An 18,276-nucleotide genomic window follows, 5' to 3' on the forward strand; every position below is an offset into this window, starting at 1 on the left:
ATAAAAGAAAATAAACATTCCTAAAATCATTTAACTCGCTTTGCGGTAATTAATATTATTGCAGTAATTTAAAAAAGTTAATGTCTTTAAAAAATAAAAAAATAAAGAGAATTTTATGACGTCAAATATCGAGCTAGTGCTAGTTAAGCATTTTTTTATTTAAAATTATGATATATATATATATATATATATATATATATATATATATATATATATATATATATCATATATGATATATATATATACAATTATAAAATTGTTATTAATATCATTCAGATAAAGCAAACAACTTTTAAAACAGATTATAATTGTATTTTAATTCAATCAGAATGCTTAAACTAAAATGTGAAACACACATTTTGATTGGATTAAAATAATAAACACTTAACATTTTATATTTTTATAATTTCTTAAATAAAAATATTAACTTTAAAATTTAAAATAAACCTAATATAAGTTCCCTTTCGCTTATGGCTTCATAACTTTATTTTACATGCATAAACTCCATAAGCTTTAAACTCATTTTAAATTAAACTGCAGTAAATATGTAAATAAATAATTTTAAATAATAAAATAAAAGTTTATTAAAACGTAATAACATTACAATAATCATGTAATATATAAAAATCAAGTAATAGTCTTCTCTTACTAAGTTATTAACTTTTGAATGAATTAATGAACTCGCTATGCTTGTGTTATGAATGAATTAATGATATATTATACATTTAACTTATGTAATATGGATGGACCAAAAACTTCTGTAGAAGCCACAAAAGAAATTTGTCCACATTCATTAGTTTTTAGTCTATTTGAAAGAAATTTATATAAATATATTGTTTATTAAATGTTATAATTATAAAACTTCTCTCGCAAGTACCTGTAATAAAGGGTACTCATGGGAGAAGCAAAAGGGAAATGAATTTGATTTTATTCTCTATATTAGTTAACTAATAAAGCATATAAATGAAAATAGTAAACAATTTTGACATTTAAGCTATCAATATTATTTATGTTTTTGCAATATACGCAATTTACAACTAGATATTAGGATGAGATATATTAGATATAATTTTTCAAATTTGTCTTCTAAAAAAAAAAACCTTCAAATGTAGACAGGATATTTAGACTGGTATGCCCAAAAATTTTCTGGATACGTCACTGTTAGCTGCACACAATTTTAAATATGCATTTTATTTTTTCAGAAAAGAAAAAATGAAAAATGGTAAAACAACATAATTTGTACAAACTTTTATATCTAAACAGTATCGGCCTAACCTTAAACATACTGTGCATCAAACAAACAGTGAGCATCTATTGTGCAGCACTTTTTGTTTGATGTAAATATATATAAGATATATTTACAACCCTTGGAATTAGGGTCAGCATTCAGCAATGTCAACCTAAAAGTTTTTGAGGTCGACCACCCATATAATATTTAGTTGCGACAACATGGCCACAGTTTTTTTTAGATGTTTTAAGAAAATTTTAAAAAGTACAAAAAAAAAAAAACTTAACTTGACAGGAGACAACTACTAAAAAGTTAACTAAAAAAAAAAAATATTAATTCTTACCAAAGAAAAAAAATATAACAAAAACAAAATAAATTATGTTTAGAATAAATTATTTTGTAAATTTCTCTCTTATAATTTTTTTATAAAATTAAGCGACACTTTTATAAAAAGTAGCAACTTACTATTAATGATCATTTAGTAAAGAAACAAACCTTCAATTTATCAAAGTGTATAACATAATTCTTTATATAAGTATTTATGTTTTATTTCAGCAAGATTCTAATAACTTTAAAACTAGTTGAATTATGTAATAAATAAAAAGGCAAATATTTTTTACTTTTATATTTGCAAAGTTTAAAATATTCAAAACAATTCTTCAAAAAAACTTCACAATGCGCCAGACCCTTAAAACAGCAGTCTATAATGATCAGTATCCAAACTGCAGACTATGTATACATTTAATTACTATATTTTACTTAAGTCCATCAGTTCATTATACTATAATATATATTATAAATTAATATATAAAGGGCATATTACATTCTAAGTAAATTATGATTTTATTTTGTCTTTTGCAAACAAGAAGCACATTTTTATTGCATCAAATTATAAGAAAGCAAACTTATATGGTGAAACTAAAAAGCTAAAAAATATTTATGAAGAGGAAGCAGAACTGCTTCACAAAACCGCTGATGTTTAGTAAGTGGGTTTTTTAATATATTTGTATGTTTGTGTTCTGTATGGACCTATGGTGCGCTGCTGCTTCACCTGTTAGTCACTTAATATAAATGTATGTTTATTTTAATGTATGTGGACCCTCTGGCACGGTGTTCATCCACTTATAATTCACTATGTATCTTTGGTTCAGTTGCATGTAAGTTCCTGTATGTTTATTTGATTATCAATTTTATTAACTTTGATTATTATTATTTTTCAAATTTATTGAAAACACAGTTATTGATGAAAGTATTGCTTTTATAAAACCAATCGTACAAATGTTTTTAAAAAGATTTACATTTAAAGAAAAAAAATTAATCTATATTTTTATATATATTTATATAATTTTTAATAAAACACTTAACTTTATATGATTTATGCATGTTTCTAAAACCTTTCTGACATACATGGAAACATACATAAATTTGAATGTTCTCTTAACATCAAAAACCCGTGGCCAAATAGTTGCAACTAAATATAATTTGCATGACCAGAAACAGAGTGTGATCACACCCGCTTCCTGACCAAACCTGTGTATATATTCTTGTAACATTAACGTTACAAACATACTTGTAACAATTAAAAAAAAAAAAATTTTGTATTTAATAAACAATATTTTTAATGAATAAACAGATAGCTTGTGCAAAAAAAAAAACCTCTGGTAAAAAGCTCTCTAAACAGCTTCTGAGCAGCTCGCATGGCTCGCCATGTTGATTTTATGAGAGCTTTTCTCTGTTCTTGCGCTTATTTACTCCTGCTGAGTATATATATATATATATATATATATATATATATATATATATATATATATATATATTATATATATATATATATATATATATATATATATATATATATATATATATATATATATATATATATATATATATATATATATATATATATATATATATATATATATGGGTCAAATCATTATACTTCATGTATATGTATTGATTGAAATATAATGATTGGACTCATGGACAAATATAATGATTGAAGTTTCATGCCATTCGGCAATCATCAGCCATATTATACAAATATAAAATAAAAACCGTTATAAAAAATACAAATTTAGCGTTGCAACGGCATCTGACGTCAAGTGTACGTGATCCGATATTTGCTAATTGCCAGAATCAAAGTTAGAAAGTAAAAATTTTTTCCTATGCCTACAAGCAGAAACCAATTCACTTTTTTTATTAAGTAGTAAATCACTATCAAAATTCATAATAAAATATTTTTCACTAATGCAAAGGTTACACTTTTTTGTAGATGAATTATAAGACTGGCATCTTTTAATTATGTTCCACTTAATTATAGTTTTTTCGTTTTTCTTCATAAATCACCAGTCTAACGGTATGAATGATATTAATAGCAATAGTAATAATTATACCAAATTTAATTCTTATGGTATTAACACACCACATTGTCCACAACAAATTAAAGATATGCGTGCGTTTGAATGCGATTTATTCAAATTAATTAAGAACATACAGTTTAGGAAGGTTCAATGCGCCTTCCAAAATAAATTGAAAAAAGACATTTCTTCTATTCGAAAATCAACGTATACTTACACTTACGCAGATAAAACATCAAATTTGTATAAATTATCAAAAGACGAATACAATAAGTTGTTAATGAACGCTACTACATCTAACTATAAAAAAACCAACCCTATTATAAAAGATCACATTAATAAAGAAGGAAAAACTATTCTAAATAATCATGACGTTTTTAAAAAAATCAATATAAACAGTTCTTCAAATTGTTTCATTACATTAAAAGACCATAAACCTAATTTTTTAAATAATCCTACTGTTCGTCTAATTAACCCAGCTAAAAATGAAGTTGGTAGAATAAGTAAGCATATTTTATCAGATATTATCACCAACCTAAAAAATATTTTGCAACTAAATCAGTGGAATAGTACACAAAATGTAATAAATTGGTTCAAAAACATCAATGACAAACATTTTTATAAATTCCTTATTTTTGACATCGTTGACTTTTACCCTTCTATAAATGAAAAGCTACTTATCGACTCTATAAACTTTGCAGAACAATACGTTTCCATTGATGCTGATCATAAATCTTTAATTCTCCACGCGCGTAAGTCTTTATTATTTACCAATGATCAAGTTTGGATTAAGAAATCGAGTGGTTTGTTTGATGTTACCATGGGTGCATTTAATGGAGCGGAAGTGTGTGAGTTAGTTGGTATTTTTCTTCTCTTCAGGATTTCGCAATTTTATAAAAAATCTGATTTTGGATTTTATAGAGACGATGGCCTAGCCGTGTTTAAAAACGCAAGCGGTCCAAAAATGGAAAAAATTAAGAAGCATTTTACTCAAATATTTAAACAATACAACCTCTGTATTTCCATTCAATCTAATATGAAAGTTGTTAACTACCTTGATGTTACATTTGATCTTAATTACTGCACTTTTGAACCTTACTATAAACCTGATAGTACGCTAAATTATATCCATGTTAGTTCCAACCATCCACCAAGCATTTTAAAACAATTACCAACCTCAATTGAACATAGATTATCTTCCAATTCTTCAAACGAAAAAATTTTCCAAAAGTCTGCTTCTATTTATAAAGACGCATTAGAAAAGTCTGGATTTCCCACCAATCTCCAATATCATTCAAATCTAAATCCTTCTAATACTAATAAACGAAAAAGAAATATAATATGGTTTAATCCTCCTTTCAGTAAAAATGTGGTAACAAAAATTGGACACCTTTTCTTAAACTTAATTGACTTACATTTTCCATTACATCATAAGCTCCACAAAATTTTCAACAGAAACACAATATAAGTTATATATATATATATATATATATATATATATATATATATATATGTATATATGTATATATATATATATATATATATATATATATATATATATATATATATATATATATATATATATATATATATATATATATATATATATGGGTCAAATCATTATATTTCAATCAATTTGAAGAAAACATTGTGGGTCGCCATCTCTGATTTTCTTGATTTTTACATATTGGTAAGTGCATTAAGTAGATCCTAAGGTGAGGGTGTGGTCCAGACCACATATAGACCACATACAGATCACTGATCGCCCATAATAAAATAGGATTTAAAGAAATAACACTTTCTATTTAAAATTTATTTAGATATTAAGAGATATTATTCTAAATATCTAAATTCATTTAGAGACCTTCATTTGAGCCATAATGAAGGTCTCTAAAAAGACACTGCCCCCTTTATTTTTGCCCCTATCTATTATAAAGACCAGATAAAGGAGAGGGCAACTAACCATATCTTTCTTTTATTAAGAATTGACTTATAATTAGTAGTATCCTTCACATAGGCCAGTCGGCAGATTAGAGGGGCACAGGTTTCTAGTAACACATTCAATCGTCGATAAGTGAAAAAAGGGTTATTTAAAAATGCTGGCATTCTCAGATAGTTTGCATTCTCAGATAGTTTGCATTTTCAGATAGTTGGGTCTAATGATTTTATATGCTATTAATCTTAGATCAAAACAAAGTGTTAGAAAAATTTAAAAGCATCTCAAAATGGCTGAAAATTACTTTTTAGGGGAGTGGACATTTTGCTTTTAGATATATTTGAGTTCTAAACTGCAACAAGCTGCCTACATTTTGCCCATTTATTGCAGAGAGTAGTAGATAATCAGAAAACTCATCTGTAAACACTTGTGGATGAATAGAAAAATGCCACAGTTAGTTTCATTTTGGCATTATTTAGCAATTTTAGGATTTTTTCCAAAGTTGAGGAGGTCATAATTTTTTTGTAATTTAATACAATTTGATAAAAACCACTTTTTAAAAGAGAGAACTATCCAGAAAATAGTTCTAGAAAAAGACACTTGATGAAAGTTAGAAAAAAGTTATACAGCTCTAAAGTAGTCTGTTTTGACCATTTTTGAATTGAAAGTTGATGAGACACTTGTTGAAAGTTAGAAAAAAGTTATACAGCTCTAAAGTAGTCTGTTTTGACCATTTTTGAATTGAAAGGGGGCCACTGTTTCATGTTTTCAAGGCTATAATTTCTGAACCGTTGTACTTGGAAGTCTGAAATTTCAAATTTAAGCTATCTACATAATACACATAACAATATACAATAATAGATTGTTGTATTTGGGAGTACGGAAGGAAAAAAATGATTCTTATGCCAACAAATACGTCACTTTTAATTACTTTTGACTTTAGTCCAACATTTGCGTATTGTCAGGAAGTTAAAACCATTAGCTTAATTACAAAATAATCGTTTTTTTTTAAAACCGCAAAAACGCAAATTTAATTGACCAGAATGTTTTTAAAAACATTCTGAATGTTTTTAAAACATTCCAAATGTTTTTTATAATATAAACAATGTTTTTATTTTTATTTTTTTTAATAAAATGTTTTTATTTTTGTTTTTTTTACTGTAAATCACGCACGGAGTGTTAGTACATCAACAATCTTATAGCCTGACTCGCAACAAAGTGCTGCTACATCGACTGACAAATAGCCTGACTCGCAACGGAGTGCTGATACATAGACTGACAAATAGCCTGACTCGCAATGGAGTGTTGCTACATCGACTATCTTATAGCCTGACTCGCAAGGGAGTGCTGCTACATCGACTGAAGGTTTGGTTGGGGCAGACAGTCTATCAAGTAACAAAATAAAAATTCCGGTCTTGCATTTTAATTTTTACTTTTTGTCAACAAAACTTTCTGACAACCAGTTAGGAGTTATAATCAAGATAAAGGTTTTCTTTTTACTAGGTAAGTCAAAAAACGATATAAAAATATAACAACAACATCAACTATAATGCTGATAACACTAATAAAAAAAAAAAAAAAGAACAATCGGAAATAGCAATAATAATAGTAATAATAATAATAATAATAATAATAATAGCAATAACAAAAATAATAATATAACACTTTAAAATAAGAAAACTTTGTTTCTCTTGATTCGCCTATAGAGAATAATAAAAGGAAGGAATAAACTGACATATAATTGACTAATATATGATTATCTACCACACTTGTAAGTTTCTTTTAAAGATATTGAATATTTTCATAAGATACTAAAATTTAGATTATTCGAAAATGCTAAACTTATCCGACTCAAAATTTATTTATTTTATTATCAAAAGAAAAATTGTCACTAGATTTGATAACTGAAGAGTAGAAAGGATTTAAAATATGAATACCTAATATTTAGGGCGCTTCATATATTTTCTAGAATTCTAATTTCTCAGCTTTCATGTGATTTGATTTTAAAAATTCAATTCATTTCATTAAATTAGTGTTTAAATTTTGACAACTTTTTTATCTTTGATTTGTTTACAAGGTAAAATTTGTAACTTTGTTTAAAAGGTAAAAATACCAGGTAATATTGCAGAATAGCAGTGTAAAATAATTTTTTTATTTGTTGCGCTCTCCTCAGTGGAGGTTTTTTAATAATTAGGAATATTAATAGAAATAATGAAAGAAAAAAGATTGCTGCCCCTTGCTAAACCCTCAGTCGATGTAACGGCACTTCCTTGTAGCACCAGGCTGTAAGATAGTTGATGTAGCAGCACTCCTTTGTAGCAGCAGGCTTATAGGATAGTCGATGTATGTACTGAAGCCAAAAAATATTCAATTTGTTTACATTAAAAAGTCTCCACTTTGAGCAAGTCAACAACATGAAAGCGCAACAAGCAAAAAAAAAAATTATTTTACGTTGCTATTACCAAATGTTGCTATTGCAACATTACCAATACCAACAAAAAAATTTTCGAAATCAAGTAAGAATAAAAGAAGTTAAAAATAAAATAAAATCATTTGTTTGTTTTAATGTTTTTTTTAAGAATATTCGTGAAAAATGTTTGCTTGAAATTGTATAGGTAATTTACCTGTACCAAAATTTGAAGAGTATTTTTAACAGTAACATTTAGTAAATCAATAATCTTTACTTTCATTTTAATCAGCATTAAGGTTCTCATATTTAGTTTATAGTGGTTAAATAACTCCCTTATATCCAAAAAAAGTGTATTTAACTGATCAGATATAAACTGGGAATGAATGATTTTAAAAGTTACTTTATACAAAATTTACTGATAAATGTGAAAAAACGGTGATGGTATTAACATTAAAAACACAATATTCTAACTTTATTTTTTAGTTTAAAATAAACCCACCACTTTTAAGTCTAGCACACCATCTTTAGCTTCTTGCAACAACCCAACAAATTTTGCTGTAAGAAGGCCTAAAGACTTCTCGTGTCGACTTGGAGTTCCAGGAGAATTGTAGTCGGACGCCATTGTGTTTTCATGACATTGAAATTGTATTTGTAGCGAAATAAGCATATAATGTAATTTACATATATATTTTTACACTAGTTTGAATAAATTTTGTATTTATAAATTTTTGGTGTAAAAAAAAACTTTTTAAGATGAAGATCTTCTGTCTTGCTCGGTGATCTTAACTCGATGAATCAATCGAACAAAATAAATTAATACCTTGGTTGCACGAATCCCTAATTAATTCAAAGTTTTTAACAGAATATTTATTTATCTTACTAGACCAATATATTTTTTAAATTTTGCCTCGATTGTTTACAAAAAAAACCATTATTTAAATTTTGTAATAAGATACTTTTGAATTGTTCTTAGTAATTTAATTTTTTTTTTATTTATATATAATAACAAAGATCGCGGAAACGTTGGATGGAGTGAGAACATGCCGTGACTAGTGGGTAAAGGCCCCCCCCAAAAAAAACCTGTCATTTGGGCCCTAATGTCTTAAAAAATTTTCCTCTAAATATTATTAAAAAAAAAAAGACGCTACTTAAATTTCAAAAAGCCCCTAAATTTGCAAATGGGCCCCCTAAAATCGCTTCCCCCCTCTTCCATTGGGGGTGTGGGGTTGACTAGCCACAGCTCTGAAGGAGGGGCCCCTATCCAACCTTAGGCCTTACTACATTTTATAAAGCTTATAAAAATCAAATATAAAATTTAAAATCGTCATAAATTTTTTAATAAATCATTTTTTGTGGGTTTTGAGTTAATAGTTGAAATGTATACTTTACACAGTGTTCTATTATATGAAAAATCGCCTTTATCTTAAACCTATCAACAAAATTTTTTTTTCATTTTATTGTGATGCAAGAAAAAAAATAGACATTTTTTTTTCAGTTATTTTTCTTTTTAAATTCTTAAACACTACACAATGACTTAGGCGATTGTGAAGTAATCGTGACGTTATATTGATCGTAATACGATCTTTTATGGAATTAACTTTATTATACGTTATTTGGAGGAAAATCCAAAACTATGTTACCATGCAAAAAATAAAATAAGAAATTGAAAATTATGTCATAATAATTAATTAAATAAATATAAACCTAGCGGGCTAATATACTTTTTAATCTTTGCAATGCAAAATTACTATAGGGCTCTGCAAAAAAGGTATTTCAGTTTTGAATTGAGCCTATAATCAAATCAGTAACTTAGTAGAAGCAATATCGTTTTTAAAAATTTCTTAACTGTTTTTTGATTAAATTAGACCGGCAAACTTACATAATTAAATCATAAAAAACTTTTAATAACTAAAAACTAATCATCAAACTTTACAGAACTAAAATTAGATTTTTTTCTAAAGAGGTTTATATTTATAAAAATAAGTGTTATATATCTATACAGATTTTGTCGAAAAAAATGTAAAAAAAAAAAACTCTTGGGGGTCAAAAGGCCCCCCATTTTATGGGGTTAATAATACCTACTTTATAGTTTCGTGGTTTATTCAAGTGCATCTATAGAGATTGTTTTCACCATTTTAATACCTCAAGTGTAAAAAATGTTCTTAAGTATAAGTAGTTTGTTAGAAATGTTTCTAATGAGCTATTTTAACCAATTGCAAATTATGTCTGAATTGGTTTTTCTTTGTAATAAAACTGATTAGATATAACATGATTTCTCAGCATAAAATGTGAAAATACTGAAAAATTAAGACAATTTTTTCAATTTTATTTAAATACATTTTATTACTTTAAGACATGTTTCGACTGCATATAGTCATTATCAGTTAAAATATATCTTATAATACTGGTTTAGGTGAGCAGTGTGACATCATACTGAAATAGCCTGCTGCCGGGGGCTTCAGTACATACATCGATTAACAAATAGCCTGACTCGCAGCGGAGTGCTGCAACATCAACTGAGGGTTTGGCATAAGGCAGCATTCTTCTTTTTCATTATTCTTCAATTTTTTCTTATTTTTTCTAAAAATGCATATTTAATTAAAGTAACAAAAATATGGTAACAATTTGTTACATAAATATAGCATAGCAGATATATATATATACATATATATATATATATATATATATATATATATATATATATATATATATATATATATATATATATATATATATATATATGTATATATATATATATATATGTATATATATATATATATATATATATATATATATATATATATATATATATATATATATATATATATATATATATATATATTTGTTAAAAACGCAATATAAACGGTTTCAATTCATTAGCTATTAGCGCATGTGTTGTGATATATCCTAAGGAATATGAGTTTTGAGTCCAAAAACATCTCTATCGAGAATGCAACATGTGCAAGAAACTAATAAAAACATAAGAAAATACACAAAAGTCTTCCAGTTTAATTTTTCTTAAAATGTAGGTTAAGCACATACAAATTTCTTTTTATGTTTTTGGGGAACTTCTAGAGTTAAATTTAGAGGTTAAAAAATGTGCAAAAATCTATTATTTGAAAATAATGATAATAAAAAAAAGAGGAATTTGTTGGAATAAGCAAAAGAACTCTGATTGCTGATAATTATGACTAGAATTTGAATATACGCTTGTTTGTATTCAAAATGCAGTCCTTTGGGTCATGTTTATTGTTCTCAGATATTTGGTTTTATATGTATTAAAATTGTTTCACACTGATAATAAGTCCAACAATAATGATAAACAAGTATCCTTAATTGACTTATGTCAATTAAGGATACTTTGCAAAAAATTGTCATGGTAGGAGCTTGGGAACAAAAAAGCCATAAACATTTAGCTACATCTGCACCAAATGTAAAAGCAACAAAAAAATATTTTTTAACTATTCTCAGCTAAATTTATATTCATCAATAAATTTTAAATTTCATAAAATATTTTTAAAGCGTTTAAAAATTATGGCTCTTTAAAACTTGTAACTCTTTCAACTTGGGAGACTCAAACTTTATATGGTCATAATTTATGAACACTACGATATTAGATGGAATTATCTCCCAATGGTTCAATTCATAGCTTTATGATAGATTTAAATTTGTCTCTATTGATGGTAGCACATCTTCTTTAGTAAAATGCACTAAGGTGTACCTCAAGGCTCTGTTACAGGGCCATTTCTTTTTCTTGTTTTCATTAATGATCTTAATTTATCATTAAAATATAAAACTTCCATTCTGCTAATGACACCTACTTGTTTAAAATCAACAAATTGTTAAAAAAGATAAAGAAATACGTTAATCACAATCTGTCAAATCTAGTTCTATGGCATTTAACGCATCTAACGGAATGGCATTGGTCTAAAAATCTGTCACTAAATACTAATAAAACTTTTTAAGTTTTGATAGTATTTAGTGATTTACTAATTAAACTGAAATTATCATATTTAAATCAAGATAATTTAAATTAAACACCTAAATATCAGACTAAGTAGCCCAAAAATCCTTAAAGTATCTTGATTCAAAATTGGTTCAAATTTATCTATTTTACATTATCTAATGGACTTTTAGCAGTTGCGTAGCGAAGGTCCCACAGCCGCGGGAAAGAGGGGGCAGGGTTATTACGGGCTCAAGCCAATATTAAATTTTTTTTTTTTTCAAATTATCACTCTAAAAAATAGTATGCATGCATATAAACATAGCAACATTAGCAATTTTACTATTATTATATAGCTAAGCACTAAAAACTCTTTTTCCGACTATTTTTTTTAGCTTTAATAAAAGTCTTGATTAAGACTTCAAACAGCGAGCAACTTTTTTATTTATTTATATCTAAAAAATCAAAACAAACTGCATTAACTTATTATTTTATTATTTAATAATATACAAATATTAAATGGCAAGTTGTAACGTTTTAAAGCAAAGTGCATTAAAAAAGCTATTGTACACAATAGTTTTATTTGTGATTTTTTTCTTAAAACGAGTTATTGTTTTATAATAGTAAAACTACGATTACTGCTTAATAGTTGGTGATTTAACTTAACAAATATAAAGTGGTCTAATGATGATATTTATCATTTCAACCTAATAAAGTTTTAGCGAATATGACAACTGGAATATTGACCAAAACAGCCTCTTTACACAACATATTCTTTTTCTACCTCCAGGTATCCTAAAGTTCCACAAATAATATGTTGAAGTTGTTATTTACTGACAGCAGTATGTAATATAAATTGTATCTCCTTAATCGTAAATGCTGAAATATTTAAAGCAAAAAGAATACATTAAAAAAAACTTGTCTACGAATATATTAACAAACAACTAAAATTTAAAGATAGAGTTCGTTCTCTCAAAGATACTTCAGGGAGAATTATTGAAGCTCCTCTTAATATAGTTAATTTTCTGAGCTTTCAATTCAAATCTATGTTTACTCTTAAAAGCTCTGAATGTTTTCTATCGTTAAATAAATTAAGTTTATTGATATAATCTATCACGGTTTCGCCAAAGCGTTTGATTCTGTATCTCACAACAGACTTATGTTAAAATCGTTCGTTTGGAATCAACGACAAACAAAATAAAACGGTATAATACCTAAGATTTTTTTAGATTTTTATTTTTTATTTTTTTGTATTTTTTATATTTTGAGAACATATTTTCAAACTGCTGTCCTTACAAATTCTTGGTATGCGTAAAAAACCATTTACTTTTATTGATGAAAATATTGCCTTCAAGTTAAATAAAGTGATTATAAATCCACACCTGAAATATGCAGTGTCTATTTAAGCCCCTCGTTTAAAAATTGATATAGCCTTGGCTGAATCTGCTCAACTTAAAGCAACAAAATGGGCTTTCAGCTTAAGACATTTTCAATATCGCGAAAGACTAAGACTATTAAATCTACCATCACTTGAGTTTCAACATGCAATCTAATCAAAATAGTAAATGATGTACTGACAAATCTGTTATATAATACATCAGCAAAGTTCTAGAACGAGCTACCTGAGTAAACAAGTTTCTACTTCACTGTACTTTTTTAAAAATTAGACTAGACTCCTGGTTTGGAAAAAAATTCAAAACATATTTTTCTTAAGCAGGTTGTTTATAGCGATATAGCATTTTATGATATTTTCTTTTAATTTAGTGTCTCCATAATTTTATAATTGACTTACTGCTCCCCCCCACCCCAATCTTATATGCGCCATTTGCAGATCCCTTCTTCCTCTCCGAGCGTACTTACTTTATGGACGATCCCTTAGCATCTTTGATCCTATAGCGATATCTCCATACTTACATAGCTTATTAAAGAGGGCTGATAACCAGCGTGTAATAAATATTGTATCTTCAAAGTTAATTGTGTTTTGGTTAGAGAATAGACCACTTTAAATTTATTTCTAAAGAGTTTGATCTTGATGACAAAAAGTAATTTTGTTATTTTTACAAGGAACGTCACATCTTCAATATTTTTTTGAGTTGAATAATTTTGCTTATGTCGTTTTATAACTAAACTATTCATCTCTTGTATGGTTACTTTTGGTAAGCTATAAAAGCATCTAATATGACAAAAAAATAATCTTTGTAAAAATGGAGCAGGTTAGCACCCTTGATCCAGCTTTGATCCTATGATCAAAGATGCATACACACACACACAAAGTATTTTTTATATCCTTCTAATACTTTTATATTATATAATTGTATTGTATTCATATATATATATATATCCTAAGTAAAAATCTTTATAAATGTTCATCCAAAAATTAGGAATATAGCAAAACTATATAAATATGTTTCATTTTTTTACAATTAAATATGGTGTATCATAAAAAACGAAAAACCGATAGACCACCTATAAGGGAAAGCTAATGAAAATGAAATGCGAGCAGCAGTTAATGCAGTTCTTAATGGTGGTACAGTTTATCGTGTATTTAAAGAGAGGGGAATCAATTTAATGACACTTAAGAGATATGTAAGGAAATGCCAATTAAATCTAAATACAGTCTGTAAATCTAACTTCATTACCATGCAAATCTTTACCAACGAAGAAGAAACATCTTTTTCAGACTATCTTTTAAGGGCTTCAAAACTTCACTATGGATTGTCAACCAAAACAAAACGAAAACTTGCCTATGAATTTGCAATGACTCTTTCTAAGCGCATTCCTAAAATGTGGAAAAGTTTACAATTTGCTGGGAAACAGTGGCTTTGTGATTTTATGTTACATAAGAATGATTTATCTTTGCGAAATCCAGAAGCTACTAGTAAGGCACGAGCAACTGCTTTTAATCGTTTTACAGAGGGAGAACTTTTCACCAATCTAAAAAATGTTTGTCACAAGTTTCAGCCACAAAACATATATAATGTTGGTGAGACAGGTCTCGCAACTGCTCAAAAACCAGTTAAAGTAATAGCTGAAAAAGGAGATAAACAAGTTGGAAGGATAACTTCAGCAGAAAGAGGGACATTGGTAACAGTTTGTTGTGCAGTTAATGTAATAGGAAACTCAATCCCTCCTTTTTTTATTTTTCCAAGAGTTCATTTCAAAGGAAGTATGTCAATATATTTTTTCGATAAAAGATCTTACAATTGAGGTCATTTACATATAGTTAAAAATTAATCTTAAGTAAATACCATGAAATAGCATTAATAATACAAATAATAATGATAATAATAATGATGATGAATTAACAATTATAAGAATAATAAGAAAATTATACGATAATAAATCAATATCAATTTTAAAACAACAATTGATTATTATGCATAGACAGGAAAGATACAAATAGTTATGTACTGACAAAACGTAACAACCTACCATGTATCTAAAACAATTACTGAAAAAAAAAGTAACAATGATTTAATAAATATAATAATTCTAGTATCAATAACCATATAAATTAAAGAAATATAAATATTTCATTAAAAAATAACAATAAATAAACAAACAAAAAATTTTCAATAATATTCACAAATAAAAACGTGTCACCCACACACGCACAAACAATTAGTCACGAAAAGTAAAGAGTTTTCATAATAAATGACAATATTAAAATAAAAAAGTAAATCAAGTAAACACATATAGTCCTTCAAAAATAATAAAATTTGAAAAATATTCTTTTTCCTTTCTTCAAAAACGGAGCAATTTTTTTATTTTTATTTTGATTCTTTTTAATTACTTTTCATTTTCGAATGTTTTTTTTCTTTTAACTTTGGTTTTTTGTCTTTCCTTTTTCTTATCTCATTTTTTTCTTTTGTTAATTGATTTGATTTGGTTATTAACTTTTTTAGTTTTTGCTTTTTTATTTCTTTCTTTTTCTTTTCTTCATTCTCTTTATTTTTATTTTATTTATTTTTCTTATTTTAATCTAATTTTTTTATCTTTCTTTTTTTTTAATTCATTTATAAAATTCATTATAAAAAAGCGTCCGCTATTCCGGAAGTCTCTGCACTGTCTGATATGATAAATGGTGGTCCACCTGGGGGTGTGTTGGGGTTGCAAACCTATCTGGTTGAATGAATGTTGCAACGTTTTTAAAGTGGATGAAACATTTTATTCAAAATGTTCACCAGCAAATCCAGTGCTTTTACTTCTTGACAACCATAAGAGTCATGTTTCAGTTGTGTGTTTCGATTTAGCAAAAAAAAGGGCATAGCTATGCTGTCCTTCCCACCACATTGTAGTCACAAGCTGCAGCCGTTAGATCGGTCAGTTTTAGGGCTGCTGAAACGTTATTACAAACGTTATTAGCCTGTGATGGTTGGGTTGTATCTAATCCAAGACCGATGACCATATATGATATAGCTGCAGTTGTAAGGAAAATTTATGCACAAGCTTTTACTTTGTCTAACATTTCTGCAGGATTTGCTGTGGCAGGATTTGAACCCTTTAATCCTAACATATTTTCTGATAATGAGTTTTGGCTTCATATGTAACAGACCGTCCAGAACCTATTACTGCTAACCAATTTCCAGGTGCTGTTCATCCAGTTTCTGCTATTGTTCATACCCAGCTTTTAATCAATCATTGATGTCAAGTCTGTCATCAGATTCAGCTTGTAGAATATTGCCTATTTAGCCTAAATCTGACCCTGGAAGTCAACTATCCAGTGTTTCTATCAAAATCTCTCTTCAAGCAAGTCAAGAAAAAATTAGGCCATTTTCGAAAACTGGATTAAGGAAGTCCATTAAAGGACGTAAGCATCAGCGTACCCGAATACTCACAGACACTCCTGTTCGAAATGAATTAAATAAGCCGTGTGAATAAAAATGAGCGATTGCTTTCACTCAGTAATTAGTCAGCTTTACCTAAATAAAAACTTTAGCAATTATTATTCTGTTTTTATTCACGTAAAGCTGAGCAATTACTGAGAAAATTGCTTAATAACGTGATTAATAACGTGAATAAAAATTTGGACAAAACTGCTGCTGAAGTTTTTATTCACGTAATGCTGATCAATTACTGAGTAAAAGCAATTGCTCATTTTTATTCACCCGGCCTAATAAACTTCAGGAAATGAAAAAAAGTCTCAGTCAAAAAAGAAAAAACATGAAATCCAAAATAAGATCTTCATGACAAGGAAAAGAAAACATGATCTTGAAAGTAATGAAAAAAAAAACAAATGTTGAGCCTTAGTAAAAAATAACATTTTTTTCATTGATAAATGAAAATGATCATTAAAAATAACATTTTCTTCTTTGAAGAAAGATAAATTAGTAGTAAAATTAATGATAACTTTATTGGTATTTATTACAGGCGTTTTTAGTTTTTATAATTTTAAATCTACTTAACCCAGTGGGCACAGGACCTAAATAAGACGTCTTTTGAACGTTCAAAAGACGTCCAAATCATTCAAAAGACGTTTAAAAGACGTCTTTTTTACGTCCTGTGCCCACTGGGAAGATATTCTGGTAAAAAAATCATCATAAGGTTTAAAATTTGCTATTATGTACTGTTACTTTAGAGATCGAAATGAAAACATATATTCAGTAAATTGGCCTGATAGATTTTTAGGATCATGGGAACATACTCTCCCCTACTAGACTTACATAGTGTAACATACTGCTTTTTATTTCAGTAAATTAAAAATTTATTTAAAAGTTTTTGCTTTCATGTTGTTGTTTTTTTATCAAAAAAGAGTAAAAAAATGGGGAGGGGGTTGCAGAAAAGTGGGGCCCATTTTTGTCGCTACGTTACTGACTTTTAGTGAAGCAATAGTTTACTATTCGCTTACTCTTGCTTCTCGTTGATGTGAACGGTGTCTTAGATTTGGGCAAATTGTTAACAATAACAAGGCATTCGTAAAACGCGGAAATTTTTAACGCGTAAAGTGCAGGAATAAGTTGTGAAAACAGGGTTTTTAGTACATACATCAACTGATAAAGCGATATCACGGAAAGTAGTGATGCTAAATCAACTAAGGTTTTGTGGTGCTTTGTGATAAGACTGTAAAGATTTCTAGAAGAACTTTAATAAAAAAAAAAAAAGGTTTTGCTCGGGGCAGCGATATGACTAGAGTTATGATACATTTTCCGCACTTTATTCATTTCGAAAATGCGAAAATCTTACCCGTGTCCATAATAACATATTGTGATATTTATTGATATAATCGCAGCACTTATGCTATACAGTGGTGTGAAAAATATTAAAATCAACGACTTAAAAACCATAAAACAATGGCTTTGGGTAAAATAATTTGTAAATTCTTTATATTGTTTAAATTAAACACTTCATTGATGCACCTTTTAGTTTAACAAATTTTTCAATATGCTGTAGTGTACCATTTTT

The 18,276-nt window shown here is 27.4% G+C and overlaps 1 protein-coding gene across 1 annotated transcript in view; it reads right to left on the reverse strand.

The window, feature by feature from the left end:
• LOC136072063 (transcription factor E2F5-like) overlaps nt 1-8,723 on the reverse strand; it is a 30,147-nt gene extending 21,424 nt beyond the window's left edge. The window contains exon 1 of the mRNA XM_065820172.1: nt 8,431-8,723. Coding sequence (XP_065676244.1) covers nt 8,431-8,598 — 168 coding nt within the window. The 5' untranslated portion in view covers nt 8,599-8,723. The remainder of the gene's footprint in view (nt 1-8,430) is intronic.
• Between the last annotated feature and the right edge of the window lie 9,553 nt (nt 8,724-18,276).

This window comes from Hydra vulgaris, chromosome 15, assembly GCF_038396675.1.
Source record: "Hydra vulgaris chromosome 15, alternate assembly HydraT2T_AEP".
In the NCBI taxonomy this organism is placed as follows: domain Eukaryota; kingdom Metazoa; phylum Cnidaria; class Hydrozoa; order Anthoathecata; family Hydridae; genus Hydra; species Hydra vulgaris.